General features: G+C 41.9%; 1 protein-coding gene across 2 annotated transcripts in view; it reads left to right on the top strand.

Moving 5' to 3' along the window:
* LOC133110188 (cadherin-22-like) overlaps nucleotides 1–21597 on the top strand; it is a 299036-nt gene that overhangs the window by 203550 nt on the left and 73889 nt on the right. For both annotated transcript variants that reach the window (XM_061220105.1, XM_061220104.1), the window contains exons 8-9: nucleotides 1773–2029; nucleotides 11201–11337. In XM_061220105.1, the coding sequence (XP_061076089.1) occupies nucleotides 1773–2029; nucleotides 11201–11337 (394 nt within the window). The remainder of the gene's footprint in view (nucleotides 1–1772; nucleotides 2030–11200; nucleotides 11338–21597) is intronic.

Raw genomic sequence — 21597 nt, 5'->3', positions numbered from 1 at the left:
ACCGTTCGATACTCACTTCCTAACACTTCCACTGAGGTTTTCGAGACCTTGTTTGAGAAGCACGCAATTGAGCTTCTGCTCTTAATGTCATTGCTACTCGGGCCCGAGACTATAAAATTGTGTTTGAGGAGCGGGGGATGGAGCGGCCATCTCACGTCTTCTCTTATCAAACCTTAGACTTTGTGGTTGTGTGTGGAGTCGTTAAAGGATGGATTTCCCGCTCTCTTATATCCCTGTCGCGCTTGCACGTTTGAATCTAGCCACGTTGGACCCAAAATGGCGGGTTCTGATTTATTCAGTTGACCTCTCGTGACCCTAATACCATCATGTATGACTGCCTTTTTTGGGATTCAAATATGATGGATGACACAGATTTCATTGCTGATGCTGGTGCTGTTATTTTCTTAAACAATAAATACCTTTTGCAACGCAGACATGCAGCATTGATGAATGTTGGTTATGTAGGAATCCAATGAACTCTTACGGTTCGCTTCAGTATGGTTGAATATAGTCTGATCTCACATAAGAAATGATTGGTTCATTTCTAGATTAGTTGGGGATAAATATTGACACGGTTTAAAAAATGACCAATTTAAATAGTTTGGCTCGGGGTCCATGGTTTTGTTCCAGGTTTTGTTTTCTGCATTTATTTGTTGTCTGGCTGCCTGCACTGAATTGTCTGATGTATTTCCTGGCTTGTCCTGGATTGGCTGTTGTTGATGCACTGTAATTGTTAACTCCCAGACTGATTATGAGAAAAATGAGATGAAATCGGCCTATGTTTTGATCGGGTCTCCGGATATTTTGACAAGTGCAGTGCCTCCTGTGCCGGTTCTGCAGAGGTCAGGCTCGTCTGGAATGTGCTGGAGGGTTATTAGCGATCTCTTCTCAAGACTTGGACTTTGCACTGCAAGTAAAGACTGTCTTAGCAAGTGTTTTAGCCTTGTAATGTAACTGTCGGGGAAGCGAGGATTGAGTAAGATGCGTTCAAAATAGCAATTCTTGAATCCTGCTGTTTTAACCATCAATACCCTTGTTTAATGTTCAGCACTCTGAATAACAAACACAAGTCAACAGTTAGAACTTAACCAACTCACTTAACCAACATGGAAAATGTAGTTATCTAAGATATCAATTGTAAATTAAATTGCCAAATTATTTTATCGGCAGAACAACCTGTTGAATCAACCTTCATCAAAGTGCACAACCCACAACAAGATTCAAATTAAGAAATGTCTCATTTAGAGATGGGGTTCAACTACCTTAAAAACAAGGAAGGTTACAGAAATAGACGAGTAACAGTCCCAAAATAAATTAATGAAAGAAAAGTTTCTTCCCAAAATTCCAAAGTCAAAGTCAATGCTCCCAAAATCAAGAAGCAGGCAAATATTCCAAATATATATTTAGAAGTCGTACAAAAAATTTGTTAAAGTCTAAATATAAGACCAAAATACTTGCTCAGACTTAAAAAAATTTTTTTTTTAACACTTTTAGCTGGTCGACCAGCTGTTCACCAGTTGACCAGCCTATACAGTTAGCTAGTGCGCCAGTTTGACCACCAGCTTGCTCTACCAGCTTAACCAGCTTTGACAAGCTTCATCCAGCTAGAGACCAGCTTTGACCAGGCCCAGACCAGCCATTACCAGCGAAAAAAAAAAAAACGTAAACAAGCTTAGATTCCTAGCTAATCCTTGCTGGAATCATCAGCATTGACACTGTGCTTGAGTAGCACGCAAAAGAGCCGCCATTCTCTCAACACGTTCTCTCCTCAGCCCTTAGACTTCGAGAGCAAGCGCACCCACAACGTGGTGGTGGAGGCCGTCAACAAGCACGCCGACCCCCGCTTCGTGGACCTGGGCTCCTTCCGCGACCAGACCATCGTGCGCGTCACCGTGACGGACTCGGACGAGCCGCCCGTGTTCCAGCCGGCGGAGGGGGCCGTGATGGAGGTCCAGGAGGACGCCCGGCTCGGGGCGCTGGTGGGAATCGTCACGGCGATGGACCCGGACATGGAGAACGCTCCCGTCAGGTAGGAACGTCGCCACAGCAGACGCACAGAAGCCGGTGAAAGCCGCTATAGTCTATACCACCAAGGCTATATCATTGCAGGGAGAGGGTTGTTGACAAGGTCAATGCTAAATTGATGCTGGATTTGATGATTAAAATTCAGAATAATGGATTCATATAATGTCACTTTCCTCCCTGTCACACACTGTGTTACCAGTCTTAGACCATTTTAAGCGATTGGTCGGTATCTTTACTGGCTTACCAGGGAAGAAACGATCACACCGATGTGGAATCTTGTCGACAGAGACGCGTAAGAGAAAGTAGTCTATACCACTATGGCAAGTTAATTGCAGGGAGAGGGTTGTTCGCAAGGTCAAGGATAAATTGATGATGGATTTGATGGTTTGAATTCAGAATAAGGGATTCATATAATGTCACTTTCCACCCTGTTACATAATGTGAGGATTTATATATTAAATTGTAAGGCTTCCCTGGTATATGCCAGCTTCCCTGGTATATGCCACCACCCTGATACAAACATTGATACAGTCTAGACTGTAGTGCCAGAGATACACAAATGCAAATGAGAAAATAAAATTCCCTAGCTCTGCTTATCTCGCTAGTTGGCAACTTTATTTATCGAGCCTATTAGTCAACTAGAGAGATATATGGTGTTGTAGTGATTCATTTTCTTATTTATCTCCTCCTCTGTAAAACTCTATTAAACTCTGCCTGTCTGTAGAGGCTGGCTGTAGCCTAGTGTCTAAGGTACTGAATGGGACCCAGAAGGTTGGTGGTTCAAGCCCTGTTGCTGCCACATTAAGATCCACGTTAAGGCCCTTAACCCCACATTACTCCAGGAGGGGGGGTTGTCCCCTGCTTAATCTAATCAACTGTAAGTTGCTTTTGATAAAAGCATCAGCTAAATAACAAATTAAAAATAAAAACGAATGAATTTTTTTTCCTCTTTTTCCTCGGGTCTTATCCCTCCTTTCCTGACAGCCTTTCTATTTTTGTGCCTTCCCAAAATAGCTTGTCTTTTATTCCCTTAAAAAGAATCTTGTTTCTCCAGAAGTATATCATATTTCAGTCCAATTACCAAGGTAACTTTGTAGGATGCAAAAGCAGTGCTTCTCTGATTTAGAATTTGCTTCGTAAGCAAGTCCGTGCGAACAGCTCCTGGGAGAACAGGAGGACAGCGGACAGCTGTTGGGAAACCGGACTCCATTTTGATTTGTCGATCACTTTTCTTACGCACCTTTTGCTCTATCTGCAATCTGAATGCAGTATACTTTTTCAGGTTGTACCTCAGCTTGGTTGTTTAACAACAAACCTCCCCATGGGCATCTTTGACACCACCAACTGTATAATTTTTTGATTCGAAAGTAAATACACAATATATGTGTCATAATGCCATAATCACTCCTTACAGATTTGCTTATAAATACTGTCAGGTTGATGAACTGTAGGCGCATTAGCTAGCCTGTTGCGGCTCTCAGTGCGAGGTCGTTATCCGCAAAGTGCCTGGGTTTCCCGGACGCCGGCCCTATGGACTGTGTGTAAGCTGCACTTCCTGTCGAGCCGAGCGCTGACCAACTTAGCACATATCCCACTTAATCCTCAGCTACCTCATTATAGTCTGTTACAGACGTGTCAGCCGCGAACGGACGTGTGGTGAAGTGTAGAGGCTCCAGTCCGCTGGGCCTCATTAATTCATCCACCCGTCTGCTCGACCGCCACAACCGCGCAAGCTTCGACAGCCCGGGCGCTTGCCGTTATTTATCACCTATACGTACGCTCATAACAGTCCTCGCCTCTTATAGTTTCCCACAGGCTGACTCCGGGAAAACCAGACCCACGTTTTCGGCCATTTTAGACGCTTGGTCGGTATTTTCACTGGCTTACCAGGGAGAGGAAGGTGAGAAACAATTACGTCGGTGTGGAATCTTGTCAACAGAGACGCGTATGAGAAATATTAATTTATTTGCGTTTACCTCTTAAACTCAAGCAGAACTCCCAGGCTTTTGAGGCAGTCCTGTTCCGCAAACGGGGAAAAAACGAAAGCGCATCTCCTCGTTTGAGGAGAAAATGCACCTGCAGTGAAACGTTGTTTCTCTTCGAAAGGCGCTCGGGTTTGAATCATAACTTCGGTTTGAAGCAACGGTGCGTGATGCAACTTTGAAGATTAAAACAAACCACGGGAGGTTTGGGCATAAAACCCCACAGATGCTAACCAGGCATTGCTATTAGAAAAGGGCCTTTTTCATCATTATGTATTCATTATTAATACGCGTTCAGCTGGAATTCTGGCATTGGACCTGTCGTCTGAGACAAAGGACGTGCTGAGGGGTTCGATACCAGACCGTGGGGCACGTGCACACGCTGGAGAGCTGTCGTGAAGGATGACACCCCCTACAGCAGACCCCCGACCCCTCTTCCGAGACGTCATTTTCTTCAGAGACGTCCGACTGAATGGCAGCGCCATCTGTCATCAAGACGCATTGCGTATGTGGAAAAAAAAAATGTAATCCAAAGGCTTCGATTACTTCAGCACCATTATGCAAATTATTGCCAAACACAAAAGCGAATTCAAACACATTTAGTGATGTGTGGTCAATTTTCTTGGCTTACGACCAACAATTCTGCACGCAAACAATTCTGAAAAAAATAAAAAATAATGCGCATCAACACAAGCTGATAAACATTTCAGAACCAATCGGGGAGGTTTCGATTTTCTTTGCTTAGCTTCCCAGTGTTGCCATTTAAGTTGGCCTAATTGGTTTACTTTCAAGATGTTTTGTTACAATTTACTTTTCGCATGTTTTCTATAGGGACATTATATGCTGTTCAGCACATCAATCCGCCATTTTCATTAGATGTTCCCTTTGAGTGTTTAGCAGGAATTCCCATTCTCCCAGTGATGTTCACCACTTTGCTGGTACTTGGCCTCAAAATGATGTTTTTATTACCCAAACAACACATTGCAGGCTCTACATGATGAACTTGAACAATTAAAAGAGATCCTATGGGCTTAGCAGTTAAACATGCCCCTGCGCATGCAATAGTATTGTCGTCTAGACGGAGATAATCAAGCCTTTTTTCCTTTTTTCATGCCCATTTAAAATTAAGCAGGCTTTCTTTCATTTGTTCATTCATCCATATATTTTTTACCCCCACTGCTACGCCGTAAATAGAGGGTATTTAGGTGGTATTTTGGTATAATTGTTCAGACATCTCAAGCTCATGGTAGGAACCAAACGCAAGCTCATGGCATCTACATTAAAATTTTGGTAATGATGAATGGTGAGCATTTTTATGTACTTTAAAAGTTTTTGAGGGTCAAAGAGGACATAATAAAAAAGAAACTAGGAAATACTTATTTCCCCCCCAAGAATTCTAATTGGCGGAAAATCCATCCAGTGGAACTTTAGTGGTTTAAATGACGTAAATGTAATACTGTGTAAATGTGACTGTGTGCTGAGTTTTGTGGTTCTCACAAAAGTATTTTTTTTTTGGGGGGGGGTTTTTCGAAAGGGCATCTTTAATTGTACCTAGTGAATGACTAGGGTTATATCGAATGGCCAACTAATGGCTGGTGGATGTGACGTTAAACTATTTCAGTACAAGATAAACTAGTTATTCACACAGCAATCAGTGGATAGGCAGCCAAAAAACGTGGTCGTGTTTCTAAATCTTTTTCAGCAATTCAAATAATTGTTTTATTTACAAACAGCATGAGAAGTTCTGCTTGATGTCAGATGCTACCTAGCTCTATGACTTCACTACCCAGAACCCACAAATAAACTGCATGTCATTTATTCAATTTATTGAATGTGAAATATGAATATGAAACACTGATTGTACTTGCTTTGTTGTACTCTGATGAAGGAAACAAAAAACAACTTGAAGAAAACGTTCAGAACTGCATAGAAACATGCGCTAGCAGGTATTAGCACGCGCTCTCTTTCACACACACACACACACACACACACACACACACAAGCTGTGCAAATTACCCACATTAAAAATGCATGAGGCGGAGGGGAACGAGCTGCAGGTGTAATAAAGTGCGGCTGGTTGGCTGGTCGGCTCGCCTGGCGTCCAGCCATGCCCGTCGGTCCCACTTTTAATCATCTCTCTCGGACTGAACGAGCCACACGCCTGCTGCCCGTAGCCCCATCACTCACTCTCTCTCTCTCACACACACACACACACACACACACACTCTCTCTCACACACTCACTCTCTCACACACACACACACACACACACACACACACTCACACTCTCTCTCTCACACACACACACACACACACGCACACTCTCTCTCTCACACACACACACACACACACACACACACTCACACTCTCTCTCTCACACACACACACACACACACGCACACTCTCTCTCACACACACACACTCTCTCTCACTCACTCTCTCTCTCTCACACACACACACACACACACACACACACACACACACACTCACTCTCTCACACACACACACACACACACACACTCTCACAGCCAGCCCTGGGCTGAGGGCTCAGGGCCCATTGAAATACACACAGTCTCTCCGCCTTGCGATGAAACGGAAGGGCCATTATCATTATTAGTCATTTTTTTTCCAGAACACGCAACAAAATTGCTCAATAGTTTTTACTTTTCCTCTACATTTTCACATTACCTGGAAAATGAAACAATGTTTCAGAAGTAACAGGTCCACTCCCTCTGTATATGGAGTAATTTAGTGTTTTTTGTTTCTTGTTTTGTTTTAGTTTTTTGCCAGTATGCTGAACAGCACATTGGGATTCTGACAGCTCTGCCTTTTTGTGGAAAACATTTCCGCAACAATTTATCATGCGTGACAATTTTTAAAATGCAATACAGTTGGCATGCTTACTGTAGTTTAAAAATCAGTATGCACATCACTACGAATTAGTAATGTAAGCAGTATGCATACTGTATATACTGTATGGAGAAACCTGGCATACTAGTATGAAGGCAAACAACAGATTCAGCAGTTTTATTAAGCTTAGATTAGTAAACCGTGTTGACTAAATTCCCAGGAGCCGCAAGGTTTCTATTTCCAGATGCGTCCCACAACGCTTTCATATGGAATCCTCATTGGGAATTGGGCTATTTTTGGAAGTTTGGTGCTTGCTGAATGTGAAGAAAGCTTTACAGAGGAATGATGTTAGCAACCCTCTCCAACCACATTGACCCCCCCCCCCCCTCCTCTAACACCCCCCCCTCCCGCCATTCTCCAGGGATAAAATGAGGTTCCCTTATTATAGCATTATAGCATTTCTCGAGGGAACACTTGAGTTTCTGATACAGATAGCTAGCCTGTTCCTTCCGTCAAACTGCCAGTAAGGGCATATGCAATTGAATAAAATCCTGATTTCATTTATTCTAGATTTAATCAAACAAACCTTAAAGCTCTTTTGGACTGAAAAAACCCAAGAAACGGAGAAAGAACTTGCCTGGAACTTGTGGTGCCCTGCTAGAAGCAGGAGCTTTACAAAAATAAACAAACTTACCCTTTGCAAATATTTTTTTTCTGCCTCCACCAAATCTGTTTTCCCATCAGAGTTTTCATGAAAATATAATCAAAGAAAGAGGGATTGCTGAATTAATGCAACATTTTTGGAATAAAGCGATTAAGTAACATACTCCCTTTCGAGTTCTGCCTGAAAAGTTTTGGCGTATGATGCGTAGTAATGGAGTAATGCACATTTTCATGATTTGTTCACAGTAAAACCTTTACAGAATTCCACACAATACATTAATACCAGAGCTCAGGAAATATTCGGTAGTATTCTTGCCTGTTGGATAGAGTCAGAAGAGTTTTTGCTACTTACATACAGTAAAGATATGTGTATAAATAATGTACTATTTATACTAATGTACTATAAACATGTACTGCAGCTTGTGCCTGCTGGTGCAGTACCTGTACTTCCTGAAGGACGCAGCGGTCTGTTCTAAACACACATCAGACCGTACGTTGCTTCATTGTGGCTAATGCATTCAGTCTGGCTTCCGGTCCCAGGAGTATCCTTTCATACCTTGAGGCAGCGCGTAATAACAACCTTTCATTTTTCCAGTCCTTCCAATGTTCTCACCTCGTATATTTAGAGCATTAAAGCCCCAAAAAAAGAGCCATAAATCAATGACTTTGGACACCCTCAAGACGCAATCTTATTTCACTTTTATTTGCTCCTGCAAAGTTACCTTTGTTTGAGCTAAAGGGAAATTGCGGAGTGTAGCTTAATCTACGTACAGTATATAAATATATATATTTTTTAATTATAGCTACTGGAATAGGAAACTACCGTGTGATCTGCCTATGTTTTTTGGCATTTCTTTATTTCTTTATTTATTTATTTATTTGTATGTTTCTTTGTTCACACATTTGTTGCCCAATATCCAATCCGGAGCCAAATTTGGAATGACCAACTGAATTCAACCGCAGTCACGTTCATGCACAAACCCCACGATCGATCGCTCAGAAATAAGTGGTGTCACCATCTGTTTCTTCTGACGCCAGCAACTACAGCTAATCTCTCACAGAGTGGAGTCAGAGGAAGACCTTTCATATGCAGCTATTATGCAGCACTGATTATCCAGCAGCAATCATTAGATAATAGTAATAATAATAATGATAATAATAATAATTTTATTTATATAGCTTTTCCAGAACATTAAAAATAGGCCTTACAATTTTTCAGTGAAGATAAGAAAATATTAGCATACACATATGAATTGAACTCATGGTAAAATAAACCTAATTCACCCAAAGACCAATCTAAGTGTCAACAGGTAGTGCATTCCACAGCTTGGGAGCCCTTACAGAGATGGATCTGTCCCCCTTAGTGTTTAACCTGGACACAGGACTGTAAGAAGATCCCTCTGTGAGGACCTGAGCAATCTCCCAGCACTTTCCACCACTAAAAGCTCAGAAATATACTAATATATAAGATATATAGACACTCAGTGATGACTTTAATAGGTATTAATTAATTAATTTGTCTTCTGCTGCTGTAGCTGGTCCACTTAGAGGTTTGATGTGTTGTGTGTTCAGAGATGCTCTTCTGCATACCACTTTGCGTTACTGTCACCTTCCTGTCAGCTTTGACCAGTCTGGCCATTCTCCACTGATCTCTCTCATTAACGAGGCGTTTCTCCCCGCTACTGTTCACTGCATGTTTTTTGTTTTTTGCACCATTCTCTGCTAAATCTAGAGTCTGTTCACTGCATGAAAATTGCAGGAGATCAGCCGCTTCTGAGATACTCAAACCACCCTGTCTGGCACCAACAATCGTCAAAGTCACTTAAATACATTTTTTCCCCGTTCTGATGGTTGGTGGTGAACATTAACTGAAGCTCCTGACATTTTATGCATTGCACTGCTGCCAAACAATTGGCTGATTGGATAATCACATGAATAAGTAGGAGTGTTCCTAATAAAGTGCTCAATGAGTGTATATATAAGACCTTATATATACACGGCATCTGTGCCGTAACCACCGTAGATTTCAACATTAGCCTATACTGTATTTGTAAGGAACACAAGTGGAGTTGACCTTGACCCAGCATTATTTTTGTGCAATAAAACCAATGAAGCGACTCCTTAATTTTTTAATTAGATTACCAGGACAGTAAAACATCATCTTGAAGTTGCCGCAGGCTATTTTATCCATGGTTTACAGCAATATCATCCTTCGCTCCAGAGAACATTGAATTGAATTTAGCATGCTTGAAAATATGCAACCCAAACAGCTTTTAGCATGGAAAGGCAGGTATTTTAGTGTGTGGTCTTACTAAGTGATCGTATCTATATCAGTGTCATATTCTCCATGAAAACTCATTTTCATTGGCTCATTTTCAACTCTCCTACTTCTAATCACTACATTGAGATTGAGTGTGAACAACGTTGTTATTGACTTAAGTTTGCTGAATAAAGCAGAGGGTACGTCTGAATTGCATGTGCCGTCAAACGGACAAAGTGCATTTGATTGTTTTGTAAATAAATGTATAATATTGAAGTGAAGTGTCATTTTAAATACTACGTTTTCTGTCTTCCTTCTGAAGAAAGTGGACCGCAGAACTCGACAGTAAATTTAATAAAAGATCCTTGCTGCAACAGAAACGGGGCTTTTCCGGAACCTTCTCCCACCAACTCCTCCCACACTGCAGGAAATGTATTAGCTCTTATCACAATGGCTCATAAAATATTAATTTTGAGTTTGCCAGGGCCTGAGCCCCTAGCCTCTGTGTCAGCTGGTTCAGCAACCTTTGTACAGAACATTAGAGAGGCACAGACTGTGACAGGTTTCATATGCCGACTAAACGGCACCCTAATTACGTCTCATTCGTTCTCGAATTGGCTTGCAATTTTCTCTTTCAAGCGCCTATTTGCGATAGAACATGCCGGTGGCTTGTGGGTTGGTTTAGGGTAGTCTCTGGAGCTCCAGCCTGAATTAAACCTCACGGTAAAATGTTTTGTGTTTAATCGGCTCATACAGAGTACGTGTTGTAGTATAATGGTTAAGGAATGTGCTTCATAACCAAATGGTTACGAATTCAATCCCCAGGTAGGACACTGTCATTGAGTCCTCGAGCAAGGTACTTAAACTGCATTGCGTGGGTATTCACCCAGCTGTATATGTGGATACTATGTAAGAGCTGAAAAGCCAACGGTCCAATTACTTTTGAATTATCTCATGAAATGGAGGGACTTTGTATAAAAAGGGATGTAATTCCTACACTATTCCTACACCCAATACGGATGGAAATACCCTCAAATTAAAGGTGGCTGTCTGCACTTAAACCTCACATTCATTCTTTAATTTAAAATCTAATGTGCTGGAATACAGAGCCAAAAGGGCATGATTTGTCCAAATACTTATGGACTGCACTGTATCTGTGTGAGTCACTCTGCTAATTGCCTGTAATGTAATGTAACCATATGGTCCCTGTTTGTCTCATATGTACACTGTTACAGTTGAATTAACACTGGGCATTTTTGCTGTGTACCAAAAAAAAAAAACCCATTTCAAAATAAGAGCTTGTTTTCGATGCTCGGCCCAGCCACAGGAAAGCGCAGGGCTGTCACCGCAGGCCTGTTAGCAGTGCCGGCAGCCGGACGGGACGGCTCAGTATGATAACACGCCGTGCTTCTCCTCGCTAGGTACTCAATCGATCGAGGCACCGATCAGGAGAAGATCTTCAACATCGACGCGGTCACCGGCACCATCACCCTGGGGAAGATCCTGGACAGAGAGACGGCTGGGTGGCACAACATCACCGTGGCAGCGGTGGAAGCAGGTACGTGTCGCGACTTGTCCGCTGTTGGTGGCTTCGGCGGCGCAAGGACAAACTCGCAAGACCTATGAAGGGACCGTTTCACACTCACTGTTCTGAAACCAACCGTTGGCCTGGGTTCAATCAACATTCTGTCCTTAAATTGTTCTTACAGTGAAATTTGAGGGTTTTTTTTGCCCCAAACTCAGCTTGGTGAGTTAGTCTGGTTTGTTGCTGGAATTGCTTAACTGTAAAATCAAAGAAAATGGAGTTGCGAGTCATGTTTAACAATAACTGCTGCTCTCATCTTGAGGCACGTTCAATCGAAAAACCTTTTTGCTGTGGTTTCCGTGTTGAACGATACGTCTTCCCCCAACAGTGAGCAACAGGCTTTAAGGGATGTTTGCTCCCGTTTGCTGGGTGTGTCAGGTGTGTAGCCTGAATTGAAGTTGACATAGGTCTATGCTTTAGAGCCTGGAGAACGTACAGAATGGTCTTTTAGACACCATCGTAACAAACCTACATCAGTCAGTCCACTCACAGTTTGCAACAGGATGGTCAATGCACTATTGTTTCCATTTAAAGTTTTGTCTGGGCGGGAATATGACCCTGTACACATTGCTTTTTGTTGTGAAGAGGGAAATCATTTAATTGGCTAAAACAAGTCAGTGATTGAACGCTTGTTGGCAGTTCCACTCATTATTGGAGTTCATTAAAATTCCTCTCATTGCTACAGATAACCAGTGTTTACATATAATTCTCTTTCCTCAGAGTGGTTTGACAAGCTTTTCTTTAGTAAAAAATAAACGGCATTTTTATCATCGTTCTCTTCTCCAAGATTTCACCCATTATGAACCGAACAATAAAATCCTTCGGAGATCATTTGCGCCCTCGGCTCGTGATGCTGAAGATGAATGGCTGCCGCTACGTAGCGCTCATTGTGTTGAGAAAAGATTCGATGAAGGAAAATAATGGATGCAGGCCCGTTCTGCGCGGCTTGCATGCTTTGTTTAGCTGGGCCGGACAGGGCTTAATTAGTGTGAAAGAAAGCAAAGGCACCTCATTAACTGTTCGTTAATGAGCGGCCTATTGTGTTGAAGTCTGGGGTATGCTGAAGTGTCATTCTAGAAATTTCTCTGCAGTCTGAACCGCACCCGCTTGCCTGGCAAAGCAGGACATTCTTTGTTTGCCCGTGTCGATATGCGGCGCCGGTCAGGAGGTCAGACAGTATTCCGGGGAGTAATGTTTGGGCCATTACAAAAGGAAAGCAGGCGAGAAGGCTGTTAGCAAATGTCACGCTGTTTTTAGAAAAGTTGCGTGCGTCCATTTTGTTTCTATTTATGTGAGCCGTGCTCAAAGGCTGCTTTATGTAAATGTGGCGGACTGCAGCTGCTTTCGCTAGTTGTATTCACGGTGCAGTTATCGTGTACAGTTCTTCCAGCATATTATCTGCGTGCTTTACCGCGCTTCTTTTTAAAAAAGCAATTCCCTTCTCAGTGTGTAAGGTTTTTCATCGTAAAGTAGCCCGGTTTATTATGTGAATCGATAAACAACGTCTCAGAAACAAAACAAAATCCTCTGTAAATGTTGCCTTTTCTATATTGCCAGTTTTATATCGACCAAATAAATATACAAAATAAGTATATCTGTATATAATTTCATGGCAGCGAAGAGAAATTCCATTTTCCATACGCAGCCTATGGCCACCTATTGAGACGAATGGCATTGTTTTAAAGATGTAGTTTCTCTTTTTTACTTTTATTTTTGCCAGTTGTTTTCTTCTACACACTAGAACCGTGAAGATGTTTTTTTCCAACCTACTGCTCCCATTTTGCCAATTGTTCTATCATCAGATCATACCTATTTTCTGCAACATGATTTATGTAGCACAAGAATCCGTCAGATAAGGGAGAAAGCTCTCTCTCTCTCTCTCTCTGAAGAGGCTTTCCCTCTGATCAATATCATAGCACAGCAGAAACTTAATAAGCGATCAGTGTTTATACATAATTAGTTATAAATATGTATGCAATTTGTGCCGTCACTTTGGGGCTAGTTTTGAACACCGCGATCCATCAGTAGTTTGCTGAGGAAATATTGCCTTTTTTTAGATATTCATCTCAAGTTTTTTGGGAAAGAAATCTTCCCTTGGGCACTTTTCATTTGTTTCTCATTTAATTGTTTGATTTGAAAGAAAGTGCAATTCGGTTCATTTGGAGAAAAGTTTCCAACATAATTTGCACATTTAGAGTAAGACCAAGGCCAAGGCCACAGCAAAAGGGAGGAGCTTCACAGCTTGCTCACGGACTAAGATTTGCACAGCATAAAAGCGCAATTAACTATTCTAAAAATATTCAAATTGTGGAGCTGTTGTCCGTGAAGTTAAAATCTGGACCGCATCTACTGAAGCCACATTGTTGTTCCCCGCGTGTGAAATATTTCCAACCCTTTGGTGGCCTGGATTAATTGAGCATTTGCCCTTAAAGGGACAGTTTATCTGTCTTGGAATTGTGGTCCTGATTAACTGTGGTCATTGAAGATCCCATGACACTCTTCGCAAAGAGTAGGGGGTTAACCTACCACCTAATTATCCCCTGATACAATTGGCTAAAACATTGTTCTCTCCCTCTCCACCTCAGCTGTTATGTGGTGAGCGTTCTGGCACAAAATTGCAGCCATGCATCACCTAGGTGGGTGCTACACATTGGTGGTGATTGAGGCGAGTTTTCACCTTATCTCTGTAAGCACTTTGAGTGTCTAGAAAAGCACTCTATAAAGTGTAATGATCTATCTCCATATCTATTTTTCTATCTAGTTCACCCAGAAATTAAATTACGGTATGTCTCCACTTATCCACAGTGCTATCTGTCCAACCAAATAGTTTCCCTGAGATTTCAGTTTTGGTGCTACACTTTGGTACACTTATATACTGGCATACAGTAGAAGTAGTAGTTCTTGATGAAACATGCACAAATACATTTCTGTGGATGTTTGTGAGTAAGCGTGGCATTGTATTTGGAAAGGAATGTCGCTGGTTCATTTTTCGAATGTACATTTTTGTGAAGTAGTCTGTTGCGGCCCATTGTATTAGGCAGAGCTGCAGTGGACATCTAGATAACTCTTAAAATATCAGCAAAACTATCTGGATGGAAAGATCGCAATCTGGGTAAGTGGAAATATTAATTTCATGTTTTGGGTGAACTGCCCCTGTAGTATTGATTCAATTATCTTGTTTTTCACAAATGTGGTTGGGTGATTTCATTTTGGCACTTGCTGGATCTAACTGTTTTTGTGAAAAGGGAAAAACAATCAACACTTTTGAGCATTTAATTTCAAGCCAAAGTTTAGAACAAATGTTATAAACTGAATGCATGCCAATGTTTTTCACAGAGGGAAGGGACACTTTCACCTTCATCACTGTCCCTTGCTTCAGTTTTTGATGACTGATAAGATATGAAGATGAGTACGGGCACAGTGTGTGTGTTGTGTCAAGACTCCGCACTGCGCTCCTCAGAGACCCCTCTGCTGCAGCTCAATAGCAAGTACAGTACGGGTCAAAGCTGTAAAATCCAGGTTCAGAAAGTCCTTTCCAGTATTTTGTTTCAACCACGCGGCTTTCTAATCGTATCTCAATTCCTCAGCCGGGAGGGAGTGAAATGAGTTCAGGGGTGAAAGGAACACAGGGCAGGACTTTTACTTTCTGACCCCTGTGCACCAGGGGAAACACACTTTATAACTCAATTATAGATGTACTGAGAATTTTTCTTTTCTTAATTTCCTCCCGGGCCATATTAGTGAATGGTTAATTGATAAAGAATTGAGTTTAGCAAAAAGGCTTCCTGCACCACCTGCATTAACCTTACTTGCTATTTGCAGGCAGGCCTCATTGCAAATATCTGTGTACACACACGCTCTCGCAGTCACACACACACACACACACACACACACACACACACATGCACACCTTAATTGGCTTGAGTACATTGTGGTGTACTTATCTTTTATTTTATTGAATGAAAGATTACTACCTCAAGGGTGTACATACTATTTCTGAAGATAACATCAGCCTCAATGTTACACAAGCCTCCTTACCCAGACAACTTCATAGGAACTAGCCCGGAATGAGACACGGTGGAACACACTGGGCTCAGAGAAATGTTTCATGTGAGGCCGTTTGCATGTTTCATAACACATTACAAAAGGGGTGTCAAACTCCGGTCCTGGAGGGCCGCAGTGTCTGCTGGTTTAACTCCGGTCCTGGAGGGCCGCAGTGTCTGCTGGTTTAACTCCGGTCCTGGAGGGCCACAGTGTCTGCTGGTTTTTGGTGTGTTTCAGCCCGAGAGATGCATTTCAAGGTCTTTCATTGGCACCTTGTTCTCAAGGCCTTAATTGGCGGCTGATTGAAAGGAAACCGCAAATACCTGCAGACACTGCGGCCCTCCAGGACTCGAGTCTGACACCCCTGCTTTACAATAAGGTTACCAGAATTGACATTAACTAATGTAGTTGTTAACATGAATGCATGATTTACAAATGTATAAACTTTTTATATATTCCTTAATCCTAACTAATGTATTAGTTACATGACTATTCATACATTGGCAAACCAAAGGATAAATGTATTATTAGTTAACCATTAACAGATAGATTAACTGGTTTTCTCATTCCAATATGAATGGGCATGAACTAATGTAGTTGTTAACATGTATTAATGATGTACAAATACATAAACAAAGCTGAACAGCTTAACTTTTCAGTTGTTAGTAATTAACAACTATATTAGTTCAAGCCAATCCATATAACCTTATTGTAAAATTTTACCCATGTTTCTCTTTTTGGTTTCCTGGTCAGTTGTTATCAATGTGTAAAGCTACAAACTATGACTGTGTTTTCCAGACTTTACACATACCAGTGATATATATCAGCAGGATTGTAGTTTTACAAACTGCTAATTCCATGACTAAAAATATTTTTTGCACTTCATTCCATCTTTTGTCTTATTTTGCTGATTATACCGTTTTGTTAAATACCCATTTAACGAAGTGACAGATAATGATTGATTCTGTAAAAATAATTTAGTCAAATTCATTTCACATTTAACTTCATATGACGTTTTGTATGATTTTTCTCCTAAATTTTGAATCGGGAGGCCTGTAGTGTAGTGGTTAAGGTAAATGACTGGGACCCGCAAGGTCGGTGCTTCGAATCCCGGTGTAGCCACAATAAGATCCGCACAGCCGCTGGGCCCTTGAGCAAGGCCCTTAACCCTGCATTGCTCCAGGGCAGGATTGTTCCCTGCTTAGTCTAATCAACTGTACGTTGCTCTGGATAAGAGCGTCTGCCAAATGCCAATAATGTAATGAATAGACACAACTTGGTCTTATTGCTGGAACTTCCAACAAATCTAAGAAGATATACCTCCTAATCCAGCCCTGGTTTTCTTTTCTCCTGTGTAATTAATGCTACTGAGTAATTAGCTACAGACTTGTCTTTGCAGCTTTGCTTGACTCCCAGGTAAAGATAGGGTGGAAAACCAGGAGTTCTCAGTCCTTGAGGACCGTGAGTTGCTGATCCCTGGTTTACACCATGTCCACCATGCATTGGAGGTCTGAAATTTACACTGGTGCAAACCAATGCTAAGTTCCCTGCTTAACAGAGGAGGCAGTTTCCGCTCCTTACACACACACACACACACACACACACACTCACTCACATGCATACACACACACACGCACACACACACAAAAGAAGAGTCAATTCTTAAAAAGTTCATTCTTTGACTATTTGTGTTTAGCTTTGGGATTTCCTCATGCTAATAATAACTGAAGGTTTTCTTGTTTGTTTATTGACTGGCTTTATCTCGTGGTGACAGAGGTTGCAGGGTGTGAACGCAGTCGAGGGATACCCAGCTCAATAGTGTTGCGCTGCATGTTTGCCTAAAAGCCACTACTGCATTCGTCTGCTTTGAAAGCACTGTGCTGCTCTGTCAACATGGCGTGGCAATCTCCTGCTCCCACAAGAGCTGTGCCAAAAAGGTTGTGTCAACAGAAACCACGATGACACGAGAACTCTCATGTCCCTTTGAAAAAGAAGTATGCCTTTTTGTGTGTCTGTGCGTATGCCTGCGTGTGTGCGTCTGTGTGTGTGTGTGCTTGTGTGTGTGTGTGTGTGTGTAGCACGTGTGCGTGTAGCACGTGTGCGTGTGCCAGTGTATGTGTGTGTTTGCGTGTGAGTGTGCGCATGTGTGTGTGTGCGTGTATGAGCGTGTGTGTGTTTGCGGGTGAGAGTTTGCTCGCGCGCGTGTGAACACGTGCGTATGTATGTATGTGAGTATGTGAGTGTGTGTGCATCAGTGCACGTTTGTGTGTGTTCTTCTTCATCCCCTTCTTTACACAATACATTGTGTCACACAAACCCACAATTTCATGCAAGCGGACCGATATTCACGAGGACGACACTTTTCCATTTACCACCACCTTGGGCTTTATTTCGGGGAGATAATGAAAATTAAATTACATTTTTCCCTCCGAAAAAACGTCTGAGGAGACCAGCAAAGTAAACCGGCACTTGAGTAGCGATTGGCCCCATACGCTTCCCCTCCTAAATCCTCCACTTACCCTGGTGAAGGCGCCCTTAATGGGGGGAGGAGAAAGCAATCCGCGCCGGAGGTAAAGAGCCGGGGCGTTTTTAATGGCGAAAGTCATGTGGCGGGCCTGCTACACGCCGTGTTGTCGCCGGTGAGTTACAGTTGCTCCGGCTGTGACCTTTCTGGGCCTCCACACAGTATTAATGGCCCTCAGACAGGCCCATAGTTAACATGTCAGCCCGGGACATTGGGCCAATTAGGGGAACTGTATCTTTCGCTTTAGGAGAGATTTGTAAAAATTATCAGGGGCGGTTCAGCTTTCGTGGTCGCTGAGTTAGGAAGCTAAACTGCGAGGATGTTCTGCCGGGAGAAAGGTGGGAGAGTTATATCTCTTATTTTTAGCCTGGGCTCTGGGTGGGTGATATAGCCATCGCGGTATAACTTATTTTTGTTTCGTAAGCGCAGTACCAACCATTTCCAGCATGCGGCATTCGATTTCTTTTTGGGGTTTTTTTTTTTTTCGTACCTGATGCGGGTAGCACACTTCCAATTTTCTGAGTCAAAGTGAAATGCTTCCGGGGGGAAAAAATGTCACTCGTATCTTTTCAATATTGATATGATAGCAACAGGGCCATGCTGTTTCCATGTGGTAGATAAAGGATAAAGAGCGAAAACGTAGCCGATGTGTTTTTCAAAATTAATAGGTACTAATTCGTACTGATATATAAGTTAACCAACATTGAATAGTCACAAGTGATGTTTTCTCCCCTGGAAGCATGTCACTGACATTTAGAGACGTGTTACCATATCAAGTATGATGAAAGACTAAAACAAAACCTATTGCCACCTGCCACAGATAGTTCTTATTGTGCTAAAAATCAATGTACCATGATAGCTACAGTATATCGCACAGCCCTAACCCCTGTGTGTTTGGAAGAAAGCCATGAAACTGGTAATTTAATATCTTCCGATATGATAAACAAGGCATACGTTGTTTTTATGGGACAGGTGAATGAAAGGGTCCTGTCGGGACATATAGAGCTATTCCGCAGTTTAAAAATTCATGCTGTTAAACGTCAATGGAAAGTAATTGCAGACCTTTCCCATATTTGATTCAACTGATTTATGACTCCTTCCTGTAGTACTTTTAATGAAGCCTGGATTCAATCAGCATTTGCCTTTGACTGACTCAACTGCTCCAAATGTGCTTTTGAATAAAGCAATGGTTGCAAACATTTTGCGAGTCATATTTTATGATTAATGTCAATTGAACTCCTTAATTGGCCTAGCATACTAACTGAGCTTCCATTCCTCGTGTTAGTCTGTTTGGACAGGTGTATTCCCGTGCAGTCTTTGGAAAGATGAGGCCAGAAACATAGTCTTCTTTGAGTCAAAATTTCAAAAGAGTCAGACCCTCCATTTCTGAGGTACATGCAGAACTACTACAACACCCCCCGTCACCTTAAACCCCTCACTGTGTAAACACCTCGCTGGTAATTACTTAATTTCCCCAGTCATAAAAAGCATTTCTGAAGTCTTGCTGCTTGAGGAACGAATTGGACTCCTCTCGTTTCTAAACGTGGACCTTCATTTTAAAATTGACTTTTTTTTTTCTGGTGCATTGTTGTTATTTTTTCAGGAGACAGCATGGATCAAATTTGGAATGAAATTGAAAACACAGAAGATTTTCATTATTTTGAGGGAAAAAAAACAATTTAATTCTGAACTATTCTAAAAGAACTAAGCAACAGGGTACCGCATCAAACAAATGCAGGATGGGTAACTCGTCGAGCATGGTGCAAATTGAAGATGATTCTGTATACTCATTGTGGAGGGCGGAGATTGAAGGCAGTAAAGTGCCTTGAATACAGGCACATATTTAGGAAGAATTTTAGAGTGCAGACTGATGGGGCAGAAAATGCCCTTTTTTGCACCAGCCAGATTGAATTGAAGTGAGTTCCTATTATTACATGCCCTTATGCAATGTGAATCATATTAGGTCATGGGTAAATAAATAAATAACATAAAATTACATTGTAAAGTGTATTATTATGTTCCAGACTTGAACCCAATAGAGATACTGTGGCAGGATCTGAAATGAGTAGTTCACGCACGAGAAACCGACCGATTTGTCTGAATTAAAGCAGTCCTGTGAAGAAGAGTGGGATGAAATTCCTCCGCAGTGTTGTGAAAGACTGATATCAATTTTAGGAAGCATCTGGTTTCAGATATTGGTGCTAAAGGTGGTGCAACCAGTTACATTTCAGGGGGCTGTTACTTTTTCACATGGGTAAAATGGGTGTAGTAAATTAAATAATAAACTGTTCACTCCGGTTCTCTTTGTCAAATATTACATGTTGTCTAAAGATCTGAAATCGATCAGTGTGACAAATATGCAGCAATAACGCAAAGCAGGATGGGTCCAAATACTTTTTCAAGGCACTATAACTTCTTGTTTTAGGCTTAAATGTACAATAGGTAATTTTGCACTTGTAACGGTCAAGAGGGGATTTGCAGCAACAAACACCCTCAAACCACAACACTGTTTATCCCTCCCCCTTCTCTGTGAACATGTTGACGTTTCTTTTGAAACCCATTCATTGACTGTACTTACGCCCAAGCTGTGTTCAAACCTTAAACATGACGCACATTCAAATCTGCATTACAACATCTGACTGTCTATTCCCTACATGGTTGCCTGTCCAGGCCCAATGCTGCCTACTGTCCACTGAGGTCTGAGCAGATTAATCATTACATTACATTACATGGTAGGCATTTGGCAGACGCTCTTATCCAAAGCAACATACAACATAGTGTATTACCAGGGACAAGTGCGCTGAAAGACCATAGGGAAGTACAGTTTTAAGTGCTAAGAATACAACAAAGGACTGGGGCCTTGTAGATTAATCTGACAATGGATTATATCTATATAACCGTTTTTACACAACACAACGTGAAATAATGATAGGCGCTTCATATATAATCACTGAAGACCCACCTCTTTAGATTGCATAATTCCCTACAAATTCCCTCTCCCGTGCTTTTCTTCTCAAACTATGTTTTTAATTGTATTCTTTATAGTTTTATAAGAATGTTTTCTGTATGAATCGGTTCTGTTATGGGTCTAGGTTGGCAAAATTTCCTTACATGATGTTGCATACTACTAGATATACTGCAAATATATAAAAATGTTGAGACATTGTTGCTCAAATAACCCAGGTAGGAGCATGCATGTGCTGCGTAATTGTCACACTGTTCAAGAGCATCTGCTAAATGAACGCGTTGTCCTAAATTAAGAATGCCTGCGAAATATTTCGAGATATGGCGCTTGCGTCCAAACAGATGAGTCAAACAGCCCAGGACGGGGCGAAAAAGACAATGTTCCAGACTACTTTTGGCCGTGGTGCGCTCGTCAAACAAACGCTGTGATGAGACACTGTAGCTTCCAGCCTCTGATATTTTAGAGAACGGGGGGGGGGACATGCGGAGGATGGGGAAAAAACAGCTTGCCGAACAAACCGGCGTAATGAATACATGGGGGACTGCCAAGGTGTGTTTAACAGCTGGCTGAGACACCACTGTCATGTTTGAGATAAACAAAGTGTGTGACGATTGGCAAGCGGCAAAGCTACAGCTGGGAAGGGGCTTAGCGGGCGTGGAGAACCACGAGGCTGATTGAGGAGACACGAGGGCCGAGCGCC

This window comes from Conger conger, chromosome 14, assembly GCF_963514075.1.
Source record: "Conger conger chromosome 14, fConCon1.1, whole genome shotgun sequence".
NCBI lineage: Eukaryota > Metazoa > Chordata > Actinopteri > Anguilliformes > Congridae > Conger > Conger conger.
This window is presented reverse-complemented; position numbering and strand designations above follow the sequence as displayed.